The 17,716-nt window shown below is 35.2% G+C and overlaps 1 protein-coding gene across 5 annotated transcripts in view; it reads right to left on the bottom strand.

Moving 5' to 3' along the window:
- Positions 1-17,716, bottom strand: part of FBH1 (F-box DNA helicase 1) — an 83,373-nt gene that overhangs the window by 53,998 nt on the left and 11,659 nt on the right. For 3 of the 5 annotated variants that reach the window (XM_074269433.1, XM_074269430.1, XM_074269431.1), the window contains exons 2-6: positions 13,289-13,447; positions 6,500-7,062; positions 5,160-5,290; positions 4,136-4,271; positions 1,590-1,780 (exon numbers count right to left, since the gene is read on the bottom strand). In XM_074269433.1, the coding sequence (XP_074125534.1) occupies positions 1,590-1,780; positions 4,136-4,271; positions 5,160-5,290; positions 6,500-6,997 (956 nt within the window). In that variant the 5' untranslated portion in view covers positions 6,998-7,062; positions 13,289-13,447. The remainder of the gene's footprint in view (positions 1-1,589; positions 1,781-4,135; positions 4,272-5,159; positions 5,291-6,499; positions 7,063-13,288; positions 13,448-17,716) is intronic. The other 2 variants (XM_074269434.1, XM_074269432.1) reach the window with 1 other exon arrangement.

Below are 17,716 nucleotides of genomic sequence, written 5' to 3'. Positions count from 1 at the left end.
AAATTTTAAAAAAAGAAAAAAACCCTTCCACTGTCAGATATTTCCTTAAAAAAAAAAAAAAAAAAAAAAAATGTCTGGTTTGCTTTTTAGGGTTAAGTCCCTATTCTCAAACAAAGAGCACTTCTTGATCTCATGAGAGAAGGAAGGTTAGCCACCATTACTAAATGTCCAATCAATCATATTGTTTCCTGTCCCTCAGTTCTGTACTTTTATCATGTTGCTTTTAATCCCCATGATGCCATCTATACTGTTCTACACTCCACAAAACCTACAATGGAGGTAATCCATTGACCATTTACTGATAGGCAGCATGACCATACTAATAAATGCTATCTTGGGCAGAGGTCTGCCTCAGATTATATCCTTTCATTAAATCTCAAATATGACAGTACTAAAATGTCTAGATTTGTGTATGATAACCTCATTTTAAAAATTGTAAATTTTAGGAAATGAGTAGATAGTAAGAAAAAAAAGAAGCAATGAGTATAAAATAATTTTCTCCCAGAAGTCTGGCAGTAAAAGGATAGAGGTTACAAATACAAGAGAACAATTTAAGGAGGTAGTATAATCAAATGAAGATTTTAGGCAGATCTAAGCGTATCTGAAGACATAAAATATGAGACAGCAGATAGGAAAAAAATGAAAATGAGAAAAAGACATGTAATACTCTTGCAGCAGGGAAAAATACTGTTTTTCTATTTACAAATGTATAACCTGAGACAGATTTGGCAAAGTCATATAATAAAAGTCAGAACTAGAACTTGTTCTTCAATCTTTGGGCCCATGTCTAGTATACTATACCACAGTCAAAAGAAAAATAATTAAAATCTCCTGATGTTCTAATTTTAAAAAGGCTTTCACTAAATGAAAGACAAGGCTGAAAAATTTCAAACATACAAACTTGCTTCTCTCAGCTTTAGAATTTAATTCCTAAGGACCTGTATGTGCAAGAATGTTTGTAGCAGCCCTCTTTGTAGTGGCCAGAAATTGGAAACTGAATGGATGCCCATCAGTTGGAGAATGGCTGAATAAATTGTGGTATATGAATATTGTGGAATATTATTGTTCTGTAAGAAATGACCAGCAGGATGAATACAGAAAGGCCTGGAGAGACTTACATCAACTAATGCTGAGTGAAATGAGCAGGATCAGATTATTATATACTTCAACAGCAATACTACATGATGATCAATTCTGATGGACATGGCACAGAACTGTACAGAACCGCATAGAACTATTGATAGAATTCCCAATCCCTCTATTTTTGTTCACCTGCATTTTGGATTTCCTTCACAGGCTAAATGTACACTATTTCAAAGTCCGATTCTTTTTGTATAGCAAAACAACTGTATGGACATGTATACATATATTGTATTTAACTTATACTTAAACATATTTAACATATATTTGTTGGTCAACCTGCCATCTGGGGGAGGGGGTGGGGGAAGGAGGGGAAAAGTTGGAACAAAAGGTTTTGCAATTGTCAGTGCTAAAAAAATTACCTATATCTTGTAAATAAAAAGCTATCATTTTAAAAAATGGAATTTAATTCCTCCCTCCTTTCCCTCTCTCCCCAATTTGTTTTTCACCTGTTACTAATCTTAATCCCCTTCTCTCTCATGGCATGCAGCAGTACCGCCATACAGTACAGAGTCTCCATGATGTCTAATATGGTCACCGGGGAAGCAGGCCTCTTGAAACACGTTATCAGCCTCTGAATGTCACTCATACTGTTGGAGAGAAGTATGATCGTCGCTATTAAGGCCCACACACTGATCCCCTGTGGAAGAGAGAACAAGGAAGGAAAAAGAGGATACATGCTGCATTTAATAAAAGCCAAGTGAGTCAACCTACACCTTAAAGTAGTGCTAGGTTGGTGTGCTACCCATCAGCTGCCAACCAATTTTACAAACTGTGAAAGATGGCCCTATTTCAACCCAGCCATGAAAGAAATGGGTGTTCAGTCCAGCGACAGTTTTCAGCTCTGACCTCCTCTTCTCAGAGTCTGACTTTAGTGGTACAATGGATGGCTGCTTTCATGGTTTTATGTCTCTAGAAAACATTAATTCATTGGTTACTATATTTCAGCAGGAAATCTTTGGGATCTTCAGATAAGAGGGCAGTCTAGTAGAGCCAAGTCAACAATCACCCACACAGAAGAGGCAGCCAGGAGTGTTCGGGATTGAATGCCAGAGTTCACATCCAGCCTCAGATTTACTAGCTGAGTGAGGCAAGTTACCTCAGTTTTCTCATGAGTAATCTGAAGGAGGAGATGACAAACCACTCCACTATTTGTCAATAAAACCCCAAAATGGGGTCACAAAGAGTCAAAGATGACTGAAGACAACTGAACAACATTTTGTGCCCAATTCATTTCCACAAGTATTTAAGAGCCTTTTATGCCAGGCACTGGGGAGAAAAATCTTTGATTTCAACAAACTTAAGGGTTCAGGTAATATAAGAAGAGGGAAGGAAAAGGAATAAGCATTCTACAGTGCTGGTGAGTGTCATTCACACTGTGCTACATTCTTTACAAATATTACTTCATTTGACCCTCACATCACTACAAACTAAGTGCTGTTATCATGTCCATTCTACAGTTGAGGAAACGTAGTAAAGAGATGTGACCCTCCCAGAGCCACATAGTCAGGAAGTATCTGAGGCTAAATCTTGAACTCAGATCTTCCTTACTCCAGAACCAGCATTCTCTCCACTGCACCAGCTGGCTGCCTTACATGAAAGTTAACATCAATTATTCTGTCACATTAAATCCTATGCTTTTCAATATAGAATTAACAGTCAACAAATTAAAATGAAAAATGTATTAACATATTATTATATGCCAAGAACTGAGAGAGTCCCTAGAAATAGAAGTTTAAGTTAAAGCATGTTCCCTCCCATTAGTAAAAGTAAAGTCTCACACACACACACACACACACACACACACCCTATTAACATTTTTTAAATTAAGGTTCTTTTTAAATAAGACAAACATTTGCAGAGAGAGCAACCAACTCATTGTAAAGCAAATATTTTGTGTTAACACTGAACAATTGTCTAATCACTGATATCATTAACTATTTCTTTCATAAATAACAGAATAGAACCAATTATGTGGCAACTTATTCTGCTTTAAGACTAGTTGTGTGATAAGACTACATGCACATTTCACAATTACACTTGAGAATAAATTTCTAATCCAAATGAGAGAACCACAGTACTAGAAGTAAACATGCTAAGGGCAATCTGTTGCCATTCACTGTGTGGCCAAGGACAAATATTTAATTTACAGAACAATCATATCCCAGAATCACTAAGTGTTTTAGAATTACAAGGAATCATCTAGTTCTTCTAGAGTTTATTTAGTCCAACCCTCTCATTTTACAGGCTAAGAAAAGTTAAATAACTTACCCAATATCACACAGAAGATAGACTATCTGTAAACTGGCAACCAAGTCCATTAACTCTGGATACTAGAGATTGACAAGTTCCTCATCTGTAAAATGAGCTGAAGAAGGAAATGGCAAACCACTCCAGCATCTTTGCCAAGAAAAGCCCAAATGGGGTCACAAAGAGTTGGACACAACTGAAATGACTGAACAAAAGAAAACTAGAGATTGAATGATCTTCTCCCAACTCGACCCAAAATCAATATACTTTCTACTGATGGGCTTCATCCCTCTCAAATTACAATGTCACCCTCAAAGTCTTCAGTGCCAAGTAGCAAAACTGAAACTTGGGGTCTTCCAAATAACTGAAGCTGTCCAACAATTAAAGACTGTGCCATAAGGCAATGATTTATCACTACAGAATTAATGATTCAAGTCAAGGTTAGATGAATAGCTATCAGAGGTACCACAAAAAGGATTATGGCATTAGATTAAGAAACTAGTAGAGTCTTTTAGAATTCATGTCTAAAGTAATATAATTCTATGATCTCACATTGCTTTACTGGGGCACAGAGAAAACCAACTGTTAGATTACAGTATCAAAAAATAATCAAATAAAGGGAAACCAAGATTCTATAAAAACACAAAGTAGTTTTAAACAGAACTCATTCCACAACAGATGTTCTTCTCTTTCAGAGAAAGCAATGCCATCTTTGCCTATAACTCCCCAAAGTCCCTTTACATACCCCAGGAGCACTATACAAATCAAGCATCTTTTGACAAAGGCACGCCTCTGCCTGAGGAAAGAGAGGATGATCTTTCAGGCAACACCTGGCCTCCTCAAGATTGACATGCTGAACATATTTGGTACCAACTGTGTATCTGTAGGATAGCCAAAAAAAAAAAAAAAAAAAAAAAAAAGAATTAATAAAAGATTCAATCATAAATACCTGTGAAATAAATACAAAACTATCAGAAACATTTTAGTAATTAAATTATGCTCATTTCAAACACTTCTGCTTAGAAAAAGTCAAAGGGATAGAAATCTAATCTGCCCTTACAAACCTTCTCATAAAAGACATTCTGAAGTTGTTAATATAATATTCTCAGAAACAAAACTCTACAATAAGATGAAGCATAGTTACAGAGCTTAGATAAAAGTTCTCTCAACATTTTGTTTCCATAAAAAGAACAATTGCCACAACTTTTGACATATCGGAGACAATCATTTTCCTAAAACCCTCTTTAATTAATCTCTCAAAAGTATTCTTCTTTCATTCTGAAGAGAAGTGAAACTGAAGAGATACTTTGATTTGAATTGAAGACTTCTTCATTTCCTCAGTTTGATCATTACCCTAATCCAGGCACATAGAAAAAAGGGTACTATTCTCCAGTGAATTAAGCAAGAGTCCCTCTTAGAGTCACTACCCTAATCCTATCTTCAGAGTAAAGAGAGAACCTTCTTGAATTCTGAATTAGTTTTAGAAATGGGTTGGAAAAATTAAGGGTGGCCCTTCAAAAAAGTTTTTCTGGCTAGGACAATGACTAAGTAATGGCAAGATTTTTTTCAGTCAGGCAATTAAGTAATTCTGAAAAGGACTTCAGACTAAAGTACTCTCCAAATATACTTTGTAATATATAGCCTAAAAGGAAAGGGGATAGAAGAAGAGAGTATGGTTTTAAGACTTTCTGCATTTTGTTGGTTTAACTTTGTAGGAGAATAAATTAGTCCAAGATCCCATTTTCCCCTGACATAGCTAAGTAACTCACCGTATTAGGTTCAGCACACACAGGTTCTCCTCTTTCGATATGGCATAGTTCAAAAGAATATTTTCCACTTCACTGACAGCTTCTGCCTCATTCATCAAGTAACGATGGTACAATTTTTTCCAAGGAATAAACTGTGAGATAAGGAATTTAAAGATAACAAGAGACTTGGGATATCAATAAGATAACCTACAACTTAAACCATAAGTAGAGAATGACTTCCCTATTACTAAAAAATCAGAAGTCCTAATTCTAACTCTGGTATTCCTATATAATCTTCACTGTATTCTCATTACCTCAATTTTTCCATTTGTAAAATGGAGAAATGAACCTAAGGCTTCTGGGACTACCAACAAAAACAAAATGAGACATGAAAGTTTCTGAAAGCAAAAACAATGTGAAACAAGGCATTGTTATTTTATATTTGGTTCCAAATTCTCTCCCTTTCTCTACTCCCTACCCATTCAGAAGTTAAGAAATATGATATCCATTAAACATATGAAGATATACAAAATTTATTTCCACATTAGCCAAATATAGTTTTGTTATTTTCATCCATGAAAATAGCTATCAGAAGACAGAAAGTGTTAGTTGTAGGCTATAATTTAAGAGGTAAGTGAAAAGCAGAGACATCCTCTCAAAAGTCAGAGATGAATGAAGAGTATCTCAAAAGATCACTTCTTTCCTGATCAATTAAATAATTCACATCAATTGAAAGAAGTACCAGATTCAGGGAGTCAGGGAAACATAATATAAAATAATGCATGTATTCTGAGCCAGAAAAAGCTCCAAAAAGACAAAAATGCAAAGATGGCAAAAGTCCTATTTCTTCGAGAGTTCTAAATCTAAGCTAATTTCCTTCAAATCCTTTGTGCTTTGAAACAATTTCATCAAGTTCACTTCTATCCATCTTGTCTCCCTATAAGCTAGCATGCAAAAGATATAAATTCAGCAAAATCTGTTACAAGTCTTTGTCAGAGGCCAGGCAAATTTAATCAAGTTATTAGAACAGAATAAAAAGTCACAAGATAGAAATCTAATACTAATGTAAGAAATTCCATATTAGTCAAGATCAACTGTTTAAAACTGATATGGTTTATCACACAGTATTATCTACAAAACTTTTATGGAGAGTATGGGTTGCCCTTCCTGGCATCCATTTCAAGAAATAGCCCCCAAATAGGGACCAGGTCACTCCAATAATGAAAAAGAAAAGCATAAATTTGAGGTCCAAGGGTCTTCCCTGAAAAGCAACAAATGGAAAAAGTTTTCTGGTGAGACTCTAGTGTGTGCTTTTTAAAGATAAACACAGTTTCATTCATTTCAAGTCTCCAGGAACTTACCAGGGGGTCACTGATAATCTCTCTCCAAAGGTGGCACACTAGGCTCAGGTTCTTATAGAGATCATCCATCGGGATGAAACCAAAGATGTGTCTCAGGACTTCACTGGGAAGACTACAAATGTGGCTCTGGGGCTCCTGACAGGGCAACTTTCCAAGAAGCCCATAATAAGGGTCAGGTTCAGGGTCATTTTCCTCATCTTCTTGCTTAATCTGTCCAGGATTTATTGGGACCTGGAATAAACAATTCATTTCCCATTTCATTTCCCCAGGAGCTGTGGATTGGTCCTTGAGGTTTTTCTTCGCCACACCACCACAATGGTCTCTTCCTGTGACTTGGTTTCCTTCCTGGTCAAAGGAAAGACATCGCTTCCTAGAAGTCACAACAGATCCCAAAGGGGTTACGTTAGATTCCCTTTCATCCTCTTGCGGCAAAGCACAAGCAAAGGCCATTTCATCAGCAGCAGCATTGTTTTCATCAGTGGAGCCACTTTCCGCCATGTCACTGGTGCATGATCGATGACTAACTGGAAAGAAATCAGTCACTCGTCTTGGAAATCCCTGTGCTGCGTGGAGAAACCAAGGAAAAAAAGAAACTAAATGAATGACTTATCATTCCATTTCTAGAACATCTACAGTTATTTAATACTTTTTAACTACACAAACAAATTAATTACTAATTTTCCATGTTAATGGAGAGGATTAGAGGATAGATTAGAAATGACTGGAGAACATTAAATCTATATGTCATTTATATGGTAAATGGCTATATGGACTTTAGGTACAGGTGGACATATTTTGAGATGCAAACAGATCTAGTCAGTCAACAAATAATCATTTTTAAGTCAGTCAAATAGTCAATAAAATGTTTATGTGCCAGATACTCTCCTAGATCCTGAGGATACAAAGATAAAAATGAGACAATCTTTAAGGAGGAGACATTTAAGGTATACATGAAGGAGAAATTTTTTTTTAATTATAGTTTTTATTTACCAGATATTTCCATGGGTAATTTTACAGCACTGACAATTACCAAACCTTCTGTTCCAATTTTTCCCCTCCCCCCCTGCGCCCCCGCAGATGGCAGGTTGACCAATACATATCAAATATGCTAGAGTAACTTAAATACAATATATGTATACATGTCCAAACAATTGTTTTGCTGTACAAAACGAATGGGACTTTGAAATAGTGTACAATTAGCCTGTGAAGGAAATAAAAAATGCAGGTGGACAAAAATAGAGGGAATGGGAATTCTATGTACTGATTCATTGTCATCTCCAAGAGAATGAAACATACTTTTCTTACTTTATTTTCCTTGCTTTTTTTTCAATATGGCTAATAGGGAAATGTTTTGTATGACATATATAATTAATATATTGTTTGCCTTCTCAAGGGAAAGGCAAAAAGAAGGGAGACAATTTGGAACTCAATTTTTTTTTTAAATGTTAGAAATTGTTTTCATATGTAATTGGGAACAAATAAAACATTAAAAAAGAAAAAAAATGGGAATAAAAGAAATATTCCTAGGAATATCACAGCCAAAATCCAGAGTTTGAGTCAAATAAAAAATAGTACAAGCATCCAGAAAGAATTCAAGAACTGAGGGACAAGTCAGATCCCATTTGACTTAGTAGCCACCACATAAAGGTCAGAGAACTTAGAACATCATATTCCAGAAAGCAAAGGATATATATAGGCTTAAAGACAAAAATTATTTATCCAGAAAAACCGAGTATAATACTACAAGGGGGAGTGGGGGCGAAAGGACTTTAAAGTAGAAGACTTCTAAGATTCCTAATTAAAAAGACCAGAACTGTGTTGAAGTTCAAACATAAGAGTGAAGAAAAACATAAAAAAAGGTAAACAAATGATAAAGGACTAAACAAGCATTAAATATCTACATTCAGGACATCTTCAACATAGGGAAGAGCTAATCCAATTCCAATTGATCAATGATGGATAGAATCAGCTACACCCAGAAAAGGAACACTGGGAAATGAGTGTAAACTGTGAGCATTTTTTTTGTTTGTTTGTTTTTCTCCCCAGATTATTTTTACCTTCTGAATCCAATTCTTCCTTTGCAACAACAACAACAACAACAACAACAACAACAAAATTTGGTTCTGTGTGTGTGTGTGTGTGTGTGTGTATATATATATGTATTGTACCTAGGATATACTATAAGATATTTAATATGTATGGGAATGCCTGCCATCTAGGGGAGGGGGTGGAGGGAAGGAGGGGAAAAATTCTGAACAGAAGGGAGTACAAGGGATAATGTTGTAAAAAAAATTATCTATGCACATGTACTGTCAAAAAAAAAAGTTATAATTATAAAAGGAAATTTTAAAAAAAGAGTAAAAAAAAAATAGTGATTGCTGAGATACTATTATGCTTGGCTCCACTTACATTGTTTTTGTCATGCATGTTATTTTCCTGATTTTGCTTATTCACTCTGTATTAATTCATACTTTTTTATATCATTTCTTATAGCACAACAATATTCCATTAATTACATTTATGTACAATAAAAAAATATATATCTACATTCAAAAATGGGGGAGATAATTCATGTGGCCTAAATCCATTCGTTATAAGGAACCAAAGAGGGAGTCCAATTAGACGAGGCCTAGGAATAGTTATGTTATGTCTTGATGTTATGGAAAAAAAAAAAAAAAAAAAAGAGATTAAAAGAGAAATATTTGGAAGTGAGAGGGGTGGAGAGAGGAGGAAAAAAGAAAAGTTAAAAAAAAAAAAATTATGTCCCAAAATTATGTCCCTTGCACCAACAAGGAGGAAGAACAAATGGAGAAGAGAAGTAAAACTGATAGTAAAACAGAATTGGACACAGAAATACATTTCATTTGAGAAAACAGGAGAGAAATGGGTTGAGGGGGGCAGGGGGGAGAAGGAAATTAAAAGCCAGATTCAGCCTGAGCACAGAATAGAAATCCAAGGGGAACAGCCTCCATGCTCCTGATGGAGCCCTCATACATGACAGTGAGCATAGCTGCGCTGTGTGTCAGAGTCTCTCTCCTTTCTTTCTCTTTCCCCTCTGCTTTCAACAAGAGTTTGTCCTGAACCACTCCGGTTGTCTTACTTGTGCTCTGACTCATTACAGAGTTGTTTCCCCAGCCCCTCTGATTGGCCGGCCAGCCTTTCCTTAGACAAAGGCTGGGTATCCAGAAAAGAACTTATTCTATTGATCACCACATCTACACCGGGGACATGTTCTACAAGCCCCACTGTAGAAAGAAAAGCTCAACAGGAGAACCTGTACCCTGGGGGGTACTTACTGCCTTATTCTAGAGGACAGTGCAATTAGTGCAGCAAGCAGGGTCTCAAAACACTATCTTATCAGTCTCATGATAGGGAGATAATGGGCTCAGAATACAGAAGTAAAGTGGGTTTTGTTGACTATATGGTGAGAAAGTAGATTTTGTTTAAAACAAATACTAAAACACACACCAAAAAAAATGTAATGAAGACCATCAAGGGCCATTGGAATTTTTTTCTCTCTACTGCTAAATTAGTAATTTTTTAAAGTGTATATTTTTTTCTAATTCCAACCATGCGGATATCCTCCAACCAAAGATATCTTTTAAAATATTCACCATGAAATAAGAGTTATACAACTTAACTAGATTTCAAGATGATGAGTTGTCTCTTTTAAGGAATTTTTAATGATTAAAAAAATAATAAGCCTAAAATTTTTTCAAGATACCATGTCTCTTCTTTAAACTGCTGAAACAAATATCCTTACTCTTTGACTAAACATTTATATTCTATCCCAAAGATTTCACTATCTCTAGAAGATCAGAGGGAAAAAAATTTAATATATATCCCCCATGACCTCTTCCTTTTTGCATAAAATTTAACTTTGTGGTAGTAGAAACATAAGAATAAAATTAGTATTTACCAACTAGAGAAGACTAAACAAATTAAATATTATTGTACTGTAAGAAATAAATATGAGCAAGTCAAAGGAACAGGAAAAATTTAAAAACTAAAGCAGAAAAAAGTTTAAAAAAAAAAAAAAGGAAAATTACATGTGTAATATTAACAATGTAAATAAAAAGAAGAAAATGACATTGTATACTGCACAACGATATTAACTAATCTCAGCCCTGGAAAGGAGGTGAGAAAATACACTTTTCTCTCCTTTCAATGCAGAGTGAGGAGACAGTAAGTGTGGATTATCACCTGTAAATATCATTCAGAGAAAGCTGTTGTATTGGTTAGTTTGGCTGAAGTGAGTTTTTACTTCTTTCATTACTGTGCTACAAAAACAAAAGATATTAGATCAATGAAATTTTAATTGCTCTTTCTGGGGAAGGCAAATAGACATCCTAATATATAATGGTCTTTAAATGTGATCTAGGGAATGATTAAATTAAAGCTCTATACTAAGAAGAATAATTACTAAGTCAATCAAAACTGTCTTTAAAAAATGAGGTTTAGAACTGATGTATAACTAGTCAAAACTAATTAATATTTTCTTCCACTTAGTCAATGCATGTGTGTATCATGTATATGTCTATATATGTGTGTACTAACACGGTCCTTTTCCATGAGGAATTACTAATATAGCTTAAGAGAGAGAATTATATAAAGAATTTTAAAATTACACTTGAGTTTAACTGTGAGTTTACAGATAAATCATTTAATTTCTTTGAACCTCAGTTTCATTACCATAGGATTTATATAAAAATGAGAAAACAGAACTGAGATTGAACCTATGATTTCATTGGTATAAGAAAATCTCTTCTACCAATGAAATTAGCACATTCTCTGGAGGAGTCTTACACAGTTGCCAACCACACTATTAAGAACACAGATTAGGAAGGACTGATATCTTCTCCTGGCTTCAGCTCCTTATACACCATATTGTACTAAGCCTCTAAGATAATGTACATTAAAAAAGTGCCTGAAACTTTAAGGAATGTATAAATGTAAATTTCTTTCTTATAAAGCTCAGACAGCAATTATGTCCATTTAGGGAAAGACCAATGTAGGAAAGAAAACTTCACTAAGGAGATGGACCTTGGACTAGTTCTTATAAGGGGCAAAATCAGACTGATGGACAAGGAAGGAAAGCATTCCAGAACAACAATATAAACAAAAGCATAAAGGATTTGGGCACATTCAAAGGATAATGGATAGCAACTTGGCTGGAGCAAAGGGTCTTCTCTTAATATGCTGAGGACACAAAAGCTGAAAAAAAGTCCTCTCCCTCCCGTCTTTTCTAGCTTCCTTTTAGATCCAGCTAAACTTCCATCTCTATAGGACTTTTTCTCTGAGACTACATATGTCAACTGTACACAGTTGATTTCATATTATTTCCCCCTTCAGACTGGGAGCTTCTTAAAGGCAGGGACTGTCTTTTGCCTTTTTTTTTTAATCCCCAGGGCTTAGCATTGTGCCTGGGACATAATAGGCACTTAAAAAGTGCTTACTGACTAACTGACTAATCATAATAGCTAGCATTTTATAGTGCTCTGAAGTTAGCAAAGAGCTTACATTATCTCATTTGATCCCCATAACCCTGAAATATATGTAATTATCCCCATTTTACGGATCAATAAACTGAGCCAAACATTAAATGACTTGCTCAAAAGCAAAAAGCGAGTATGTATCTGAGGCTGGATTTGAACTCAAGTCTTACTGGTTCCTACTCCAGTGCTCTCTCCACTGCACTGCTGTTTCAACATTATACTTGTTATTAACAGAGGAAAAAATTTAGAATCAAAGGAGGACTTGACCAAGATCACAAAGTATAGAAGAGATAAGATTAAAACCCAATTGTCTTTCCATTATGCCACATGTTTGAGACTAGTAGAATCTCAAAGTCGTATGAATGAATACAGCCAAGTTGTTATTGCCAGGATGAGGGATGATTCTCAAACAATGAAACATGATGAAATTTTTTAAAAGGAAGATTAATCTGGTTCCAACATACAGAAAAGACAGAAACAGTGAAATTAAAAAGGCTGTTGATAACATTTGGGAGGTTATCACAACAGGCTAACTATAAGGTGATACAGACCTATATCACCTATAACCTAAATTAAATTAAGTTGCTATATGAACAACAACAACAACAAAAAAAAAAAAACATTTTGGAAGGATGGGTGATACCTGATGGCCTGGCAGATAAAGGAGATGAAAGAGTGATAACTGTAAACTTTATATAATTTAATGTTATAGTTATAATGATAGGATTCCAATATGGAGTCACTTAGACCAAGTAGTCTTGATGCCAATAAAGGAACTCTCTACCTTGAGAACCTGAGAACTCTCCACCACATCTGAGTCAGATTAGGAAAGCCACCTCACATCTGACACAAAATACCTGATCCCAACCAAGTCTATTTTTAGCATTTATAATTTTACCATCTGAATCCCAACTTTGAGCATGTTTCCTCCCTAACATGTATCCCTCCTCATCTTCATACTAAATGAGTTTCTTACATCCTCCTGACAAACCTGTTTGTTTATATCACTACAGAATATGTGCATATACTTTGTCTGCTTGCTGTATTGCCTAATCATAAAATCCTTGAATCAGCTTCTTGAATAATAATTTCCTGTAAATTCCTGAACTTAGGTATTTGCTATGACAAAGTTTTCACTTATTTATTTGTTTGTTTACTTTAAGGCCAAGTAAAAGCAAAGAGTATTCTAGATTTTCAGCCTGGAAGAATGATCAAAACATGATGTTTTCTGTCACAGTGAAATGGAACTATATTTCTCTTACATGGTCTTGTAGTTATTAATGTATAAACATACCTCTGTTTCTTTTCTCGGATTTAGGACAGAGTCTCCAGTTCGGATCTCTGCTTGTCCACCTTTGACTTAAAGGCTGAGTCAGAGAAAATGAGCCTTCTCTGCTCTGGGCCAAGTGTCGGCAGTCAAGGGCTGTGAGTTGTGTCCGCTTAGATCGTCTCACTGAGAGCAATAAGGGGGGGGGAAAAAGGTACATTTAATTAGTTATCACTAACTCAGCAAGCAAAAACTACCAAATCTCAGTTACCCAACAGCTAATTATCCAGTTTGTGGTTTGCCCTACTCCTTTTCCTCCTTGTCCCAGGTACTAATCTTTTGACCATTTGATATCTAAAGCATCACTTTCCCAACACTTCAAGAAAGCTGAGATATGGAAAAGTGAAGATAGCTGACTTTGTCTTTTATTGTTATAATACTACTGGTATTGTTATATATATGTATACATACACATATATACAAACACAAATATGTACATATACACACATATTTATATTTTCCCCTTATTAAATTTCTGTCTTCTTAAAAATATAGGGGGTTAAATTAGATGACCTCTGAGATCTCTCACAGTTCTAGATCTCTGATCTCTGAATAAATACTTCTATAAAAACTAATCCTGGCTGCCAGGATATGCAATGTTACATGTCTATTGTTTCTTCCTTTTGCAAAGAAAGGTAGATGCAATTTTTATTTCTTTTTAGAACCAAATCCAGTCATTACAATTACAATGCATTCATTTTCTATAAACATTCTCAAAAGGGATCCATAGCTTTTAGCAGTGACAAAGGAGTTCCATGACATAACAAATCTAAGGATTCCTGGCTTATGGTTTACTCCCCATCTTTTAAAGCCCAACCCAAGTCACCTCTTATATAATTTTTTTCAACCATAATATTTTTCATTAGGACTTCACAAAATGCTTTGCTTTACAACTCTGTAATGCACTTAACATTTATTATTTTGTAGTCATGCTATTTGTGTAATGATTGATATTCTACTAGATTATAAGCTTCTGTAAGTGGAACCATATTTTTATCAAAATTTTACATCTCCCCCAACAATTAAAGCAATACTCTGTAAAAAGTATAATTTATTAAATACTGGTTGGATTGAGTCAAATTGGCATTAGCTGTTAGCTAAAATGAATTTTTTCAATTGTTCAGGAATTTTCATTATCTACTTTATTTTTATTATCATTAAATCATCAATTTGTTGAAAACAATTAAAAATGAACCAACTCACAATAATCCTTAGATAACCTACCCAAACCCTTCTATATTATCAAAAGCCAGAGTATTGGGTAAGACTTTTTAGACCCTAGATCTATTAAAAAGTAGAGCTCTATATAATATTTCTTTGCCTTTCCACAAAGACTAAAACAGTACAAAACACTCAACAAAAACTTGCTAGTGATAGATGAACTTTGGGAATACATTATTGTGATATTCTACTCTTTTCTGTAGGGGCTGGCTAGTAAAGTATAAGACTTAAAAAAAAAAAAGTTATACTATAACATATAATCTTTCTGTAAGCAATTGTTTTATGAATATTCTAAACAACTACCAATCTATCAAACACTAGCATATCTATCACTCAATATATTCTCTAAACAAAAATTTGAGGTTACATGTAAATTTAAATTGTGAAATGATATTATCTATGCCTAGTGCAGAAGTGAAGAACCTTTTTTCTGCCAATGGCCATTGATATTGATATATTGATAACATCACTTTCAGGTCATACAAAATTGCCAACTTATAGAATTCAATCAATGGGAGGTCATTTTTGCCTGCAGTTACCTTAGCTAAAAATTTTGCAGGCTAGACATTGTCCATCCCTGGCTAAGGGTACTCTTACTAGCCATTTTCCCTTCGGTTTCTTCTGACTCATGGTTCTAAAATCAAGCTAAAGCCTTTAAATATTACAAAAGTAGGAAATAGTTTGTTTTTTTAAAAGTTTATGGGTTTAATGAAACCTCTTTTTGCAGCAATGAATTAATGTTACCTATAGGATCCTAATCAGAGGCAAATCATACAACTAATAGGGGTGGAAATATAGACAACACAGTAATAAGCAAATTACCTACTCACAGTGAGCTCATAGACTTGGAGTTGGAAAGAAGCTTAGAGGGCATCTGGTACAAACCCTTCATTTTAGAGAAGCCCAGAGGGTAATTGACTGGCCTAGGGTCATATGAGTATATCTAGGCTTGTACTGATTCTTTTTTTTTTTCTTTTAATAGTTTTTATTTACCAGATATATGCATGGGTAATTTTACAGCACTGACAATTGCCAAACCTTTTGTTCTAAATTTTCCCCCTTCCCCCCCCGCCCCCCCCCCCCCCCCCCCCCCCCCCCGCCATGGCAGGTTGACCAATACATGCTAAATATGTTAAAGTATAAATTAAATACACAACATGTCCAAACAGTTGTTTTGCTTGTACTCTGATTCTTAATCCAGGCTTCTCTTAGGTTTCAAACTGTCTCAGTTAGCTACAAGTTCAGTTAAAACAAATGTAATTTTACCATAGTACAAATACTATGACAAGATTTATGAAACAACTAACCAGATAATGGCCAAGGTTTCTTTTCATTCTAAAACTTTAATTATGTAATTCTAAGAATGCAAAGAAAAATGCGCAACTTCCACCCAATGAATAAAGCCCATAACTACAGTTGTCAAAAATAACTAATGCTATGAAATAGTAATTAACTCATTCATAGATTAGCTGCCAATTAAGGAATACACATAATAGCTAAAACCAAGAATTAAAGAGGAGAAAAGCAGACTGGATCGCTGCACTGGGGAACCATGTAGGACTTTAAATGATACCATGCTCCTCCCTAATGCCCAAAGGAAAAACTCTTTTTGACAATAAAATAGCTAAAAATTATTATTATACATCATGATCTCCAAAAATAAAGATTAAAACATTGGGTGTTCCAAGTATTGTGCTAGTAGGTAAGGAAATACAAATAAAACAATCCTTACAGTAAAAAAAATAAATAAATAAATCCATAAACAGTTTGCTTGCTGAAAGTTGCATAAAAGGAATTTTGTTTAAATTAAAAAAAAAAAAAAAAAAAAAAAGACTGAAACCAACTTGTAAAAACAAAGGTTCTTGGACTTGGTCTTTTAAAAAAAATGTATTTTAAAGTAATTGGATTCTTTTGTAATCTTATGTATTTTATTATGTGCAATTTAAAACATCCTGATAAGGCCATAGATTTCACCAGAGTACCAAAGGGGTCAATATCACAAAAAAGTTTAAGGAATATAAACCACTGCAAAACAGTTTGGTTAGGGAAGGGGGCAGAAAAAAAATTATTGTGTTAGAAAAACTAATCAAATTCACTCCAATAAAAATGTGAAGAGGTACAGATTGTATAGAGAATTGCCCCTTGGAAAAATATACCCAGGACTAGCTTGAGGGTAAAGAAATGGCTGAGGCTGTAAGACACAGTTTCTTTAAAGTATCAGAAGATGGGGCAGCCACGTAGGGCAGCAAAAAGAGCCCTTGGTCCAGAAGGCAGGAGGAGCTGAATTCAAATTTGACCTCAGACATCTACTAGCTGTGTGACCCTGGAGCAAGTCACACAGGCCCAAGTGTCTCCAGACATTATTCGTGAAATAAAGGTAAATCAAGTAACTGTAGACTATGGAAAGATTACTGTTGGTTTGTCTGACAAAAAGGTGGGATTTTGTGAGTTTTGCCTCATAAGAGAAAGTGTAGTCATTAATCACCAGGAGTCTCTGATATAAGACAAGTGAAAAAGTCAGCTGCAAAAAGTGTGAATTAAGGCATCAACAAAATCAGATTTCAGAAAAACTTCACCTGGTTTTGTGGGAGCCTGCTGACTGGTTCAGAGCTACTGTTTTACAGGCTGACCGGAGCCAAGACTGGAGCATGCTGGGAAGCTCACTGGACAACAGCCAAAGCAGGCTGCAGTGTGAGGAACTGCCTTCTAGCTCCACCTACAGTTTGGGAGATGAAACCTCTGAGAGGCTCAGAGGAGGAATGGCAGGCTGCTGCTTTAGGGTAAGAAGTTCCAATCTGAAAGGACTGGCTGAGCATGACTACACTGTCCAGAAAGCCAACCTGAGGAGTTTTGCTGTATGAGCCTTCCTTTTCCGTTTAATTATGTTTTGTTTAATCATATTGAGTGACAAGCCGGTCAAGGCTGGTCTCCACTGCTCAGTTAACCAAGGAACTCTGCAATTCTCTAGATTATAGCAAATTCTATGTCACTACACTTATCACATCTTTCTCAGGATCCTGTCATTGTGAATTAAAAATCTGTCTCTGCTTTATTAACTCAAAAGCAGAAGAGGAAAAAATATGTCTAACACAAGAGAAGAAAACCAGAAGTGAAGTGGAGCAGTTAAAGAGGTACAAATCGTTCCTTGTTGAAGCCTACACTTGTGGAACCCAG

This window comes from Sminthopsis crassicaudata, chromosome 5, assembly GCF_048593235.1.
Source record: "Sminthopsis crassicaudata isolate SCR6 chromosome 5, ASM4859323v1, whole genome shotgun sequence".
Classification (NCBI taxonomy): domain Eukaryota; kingdom Metazoa; phylum Chordata; class Mammalia; order Dasyuromorphia; family Dasyuridae; genus Sminthopsis; species Sminthopsis crassicaudata.
The sequence above is the reverse complement of the archived record's forward strand: the minus strand, read 5'-3'. Positions and strand labels throughout refer to the sequence as shown.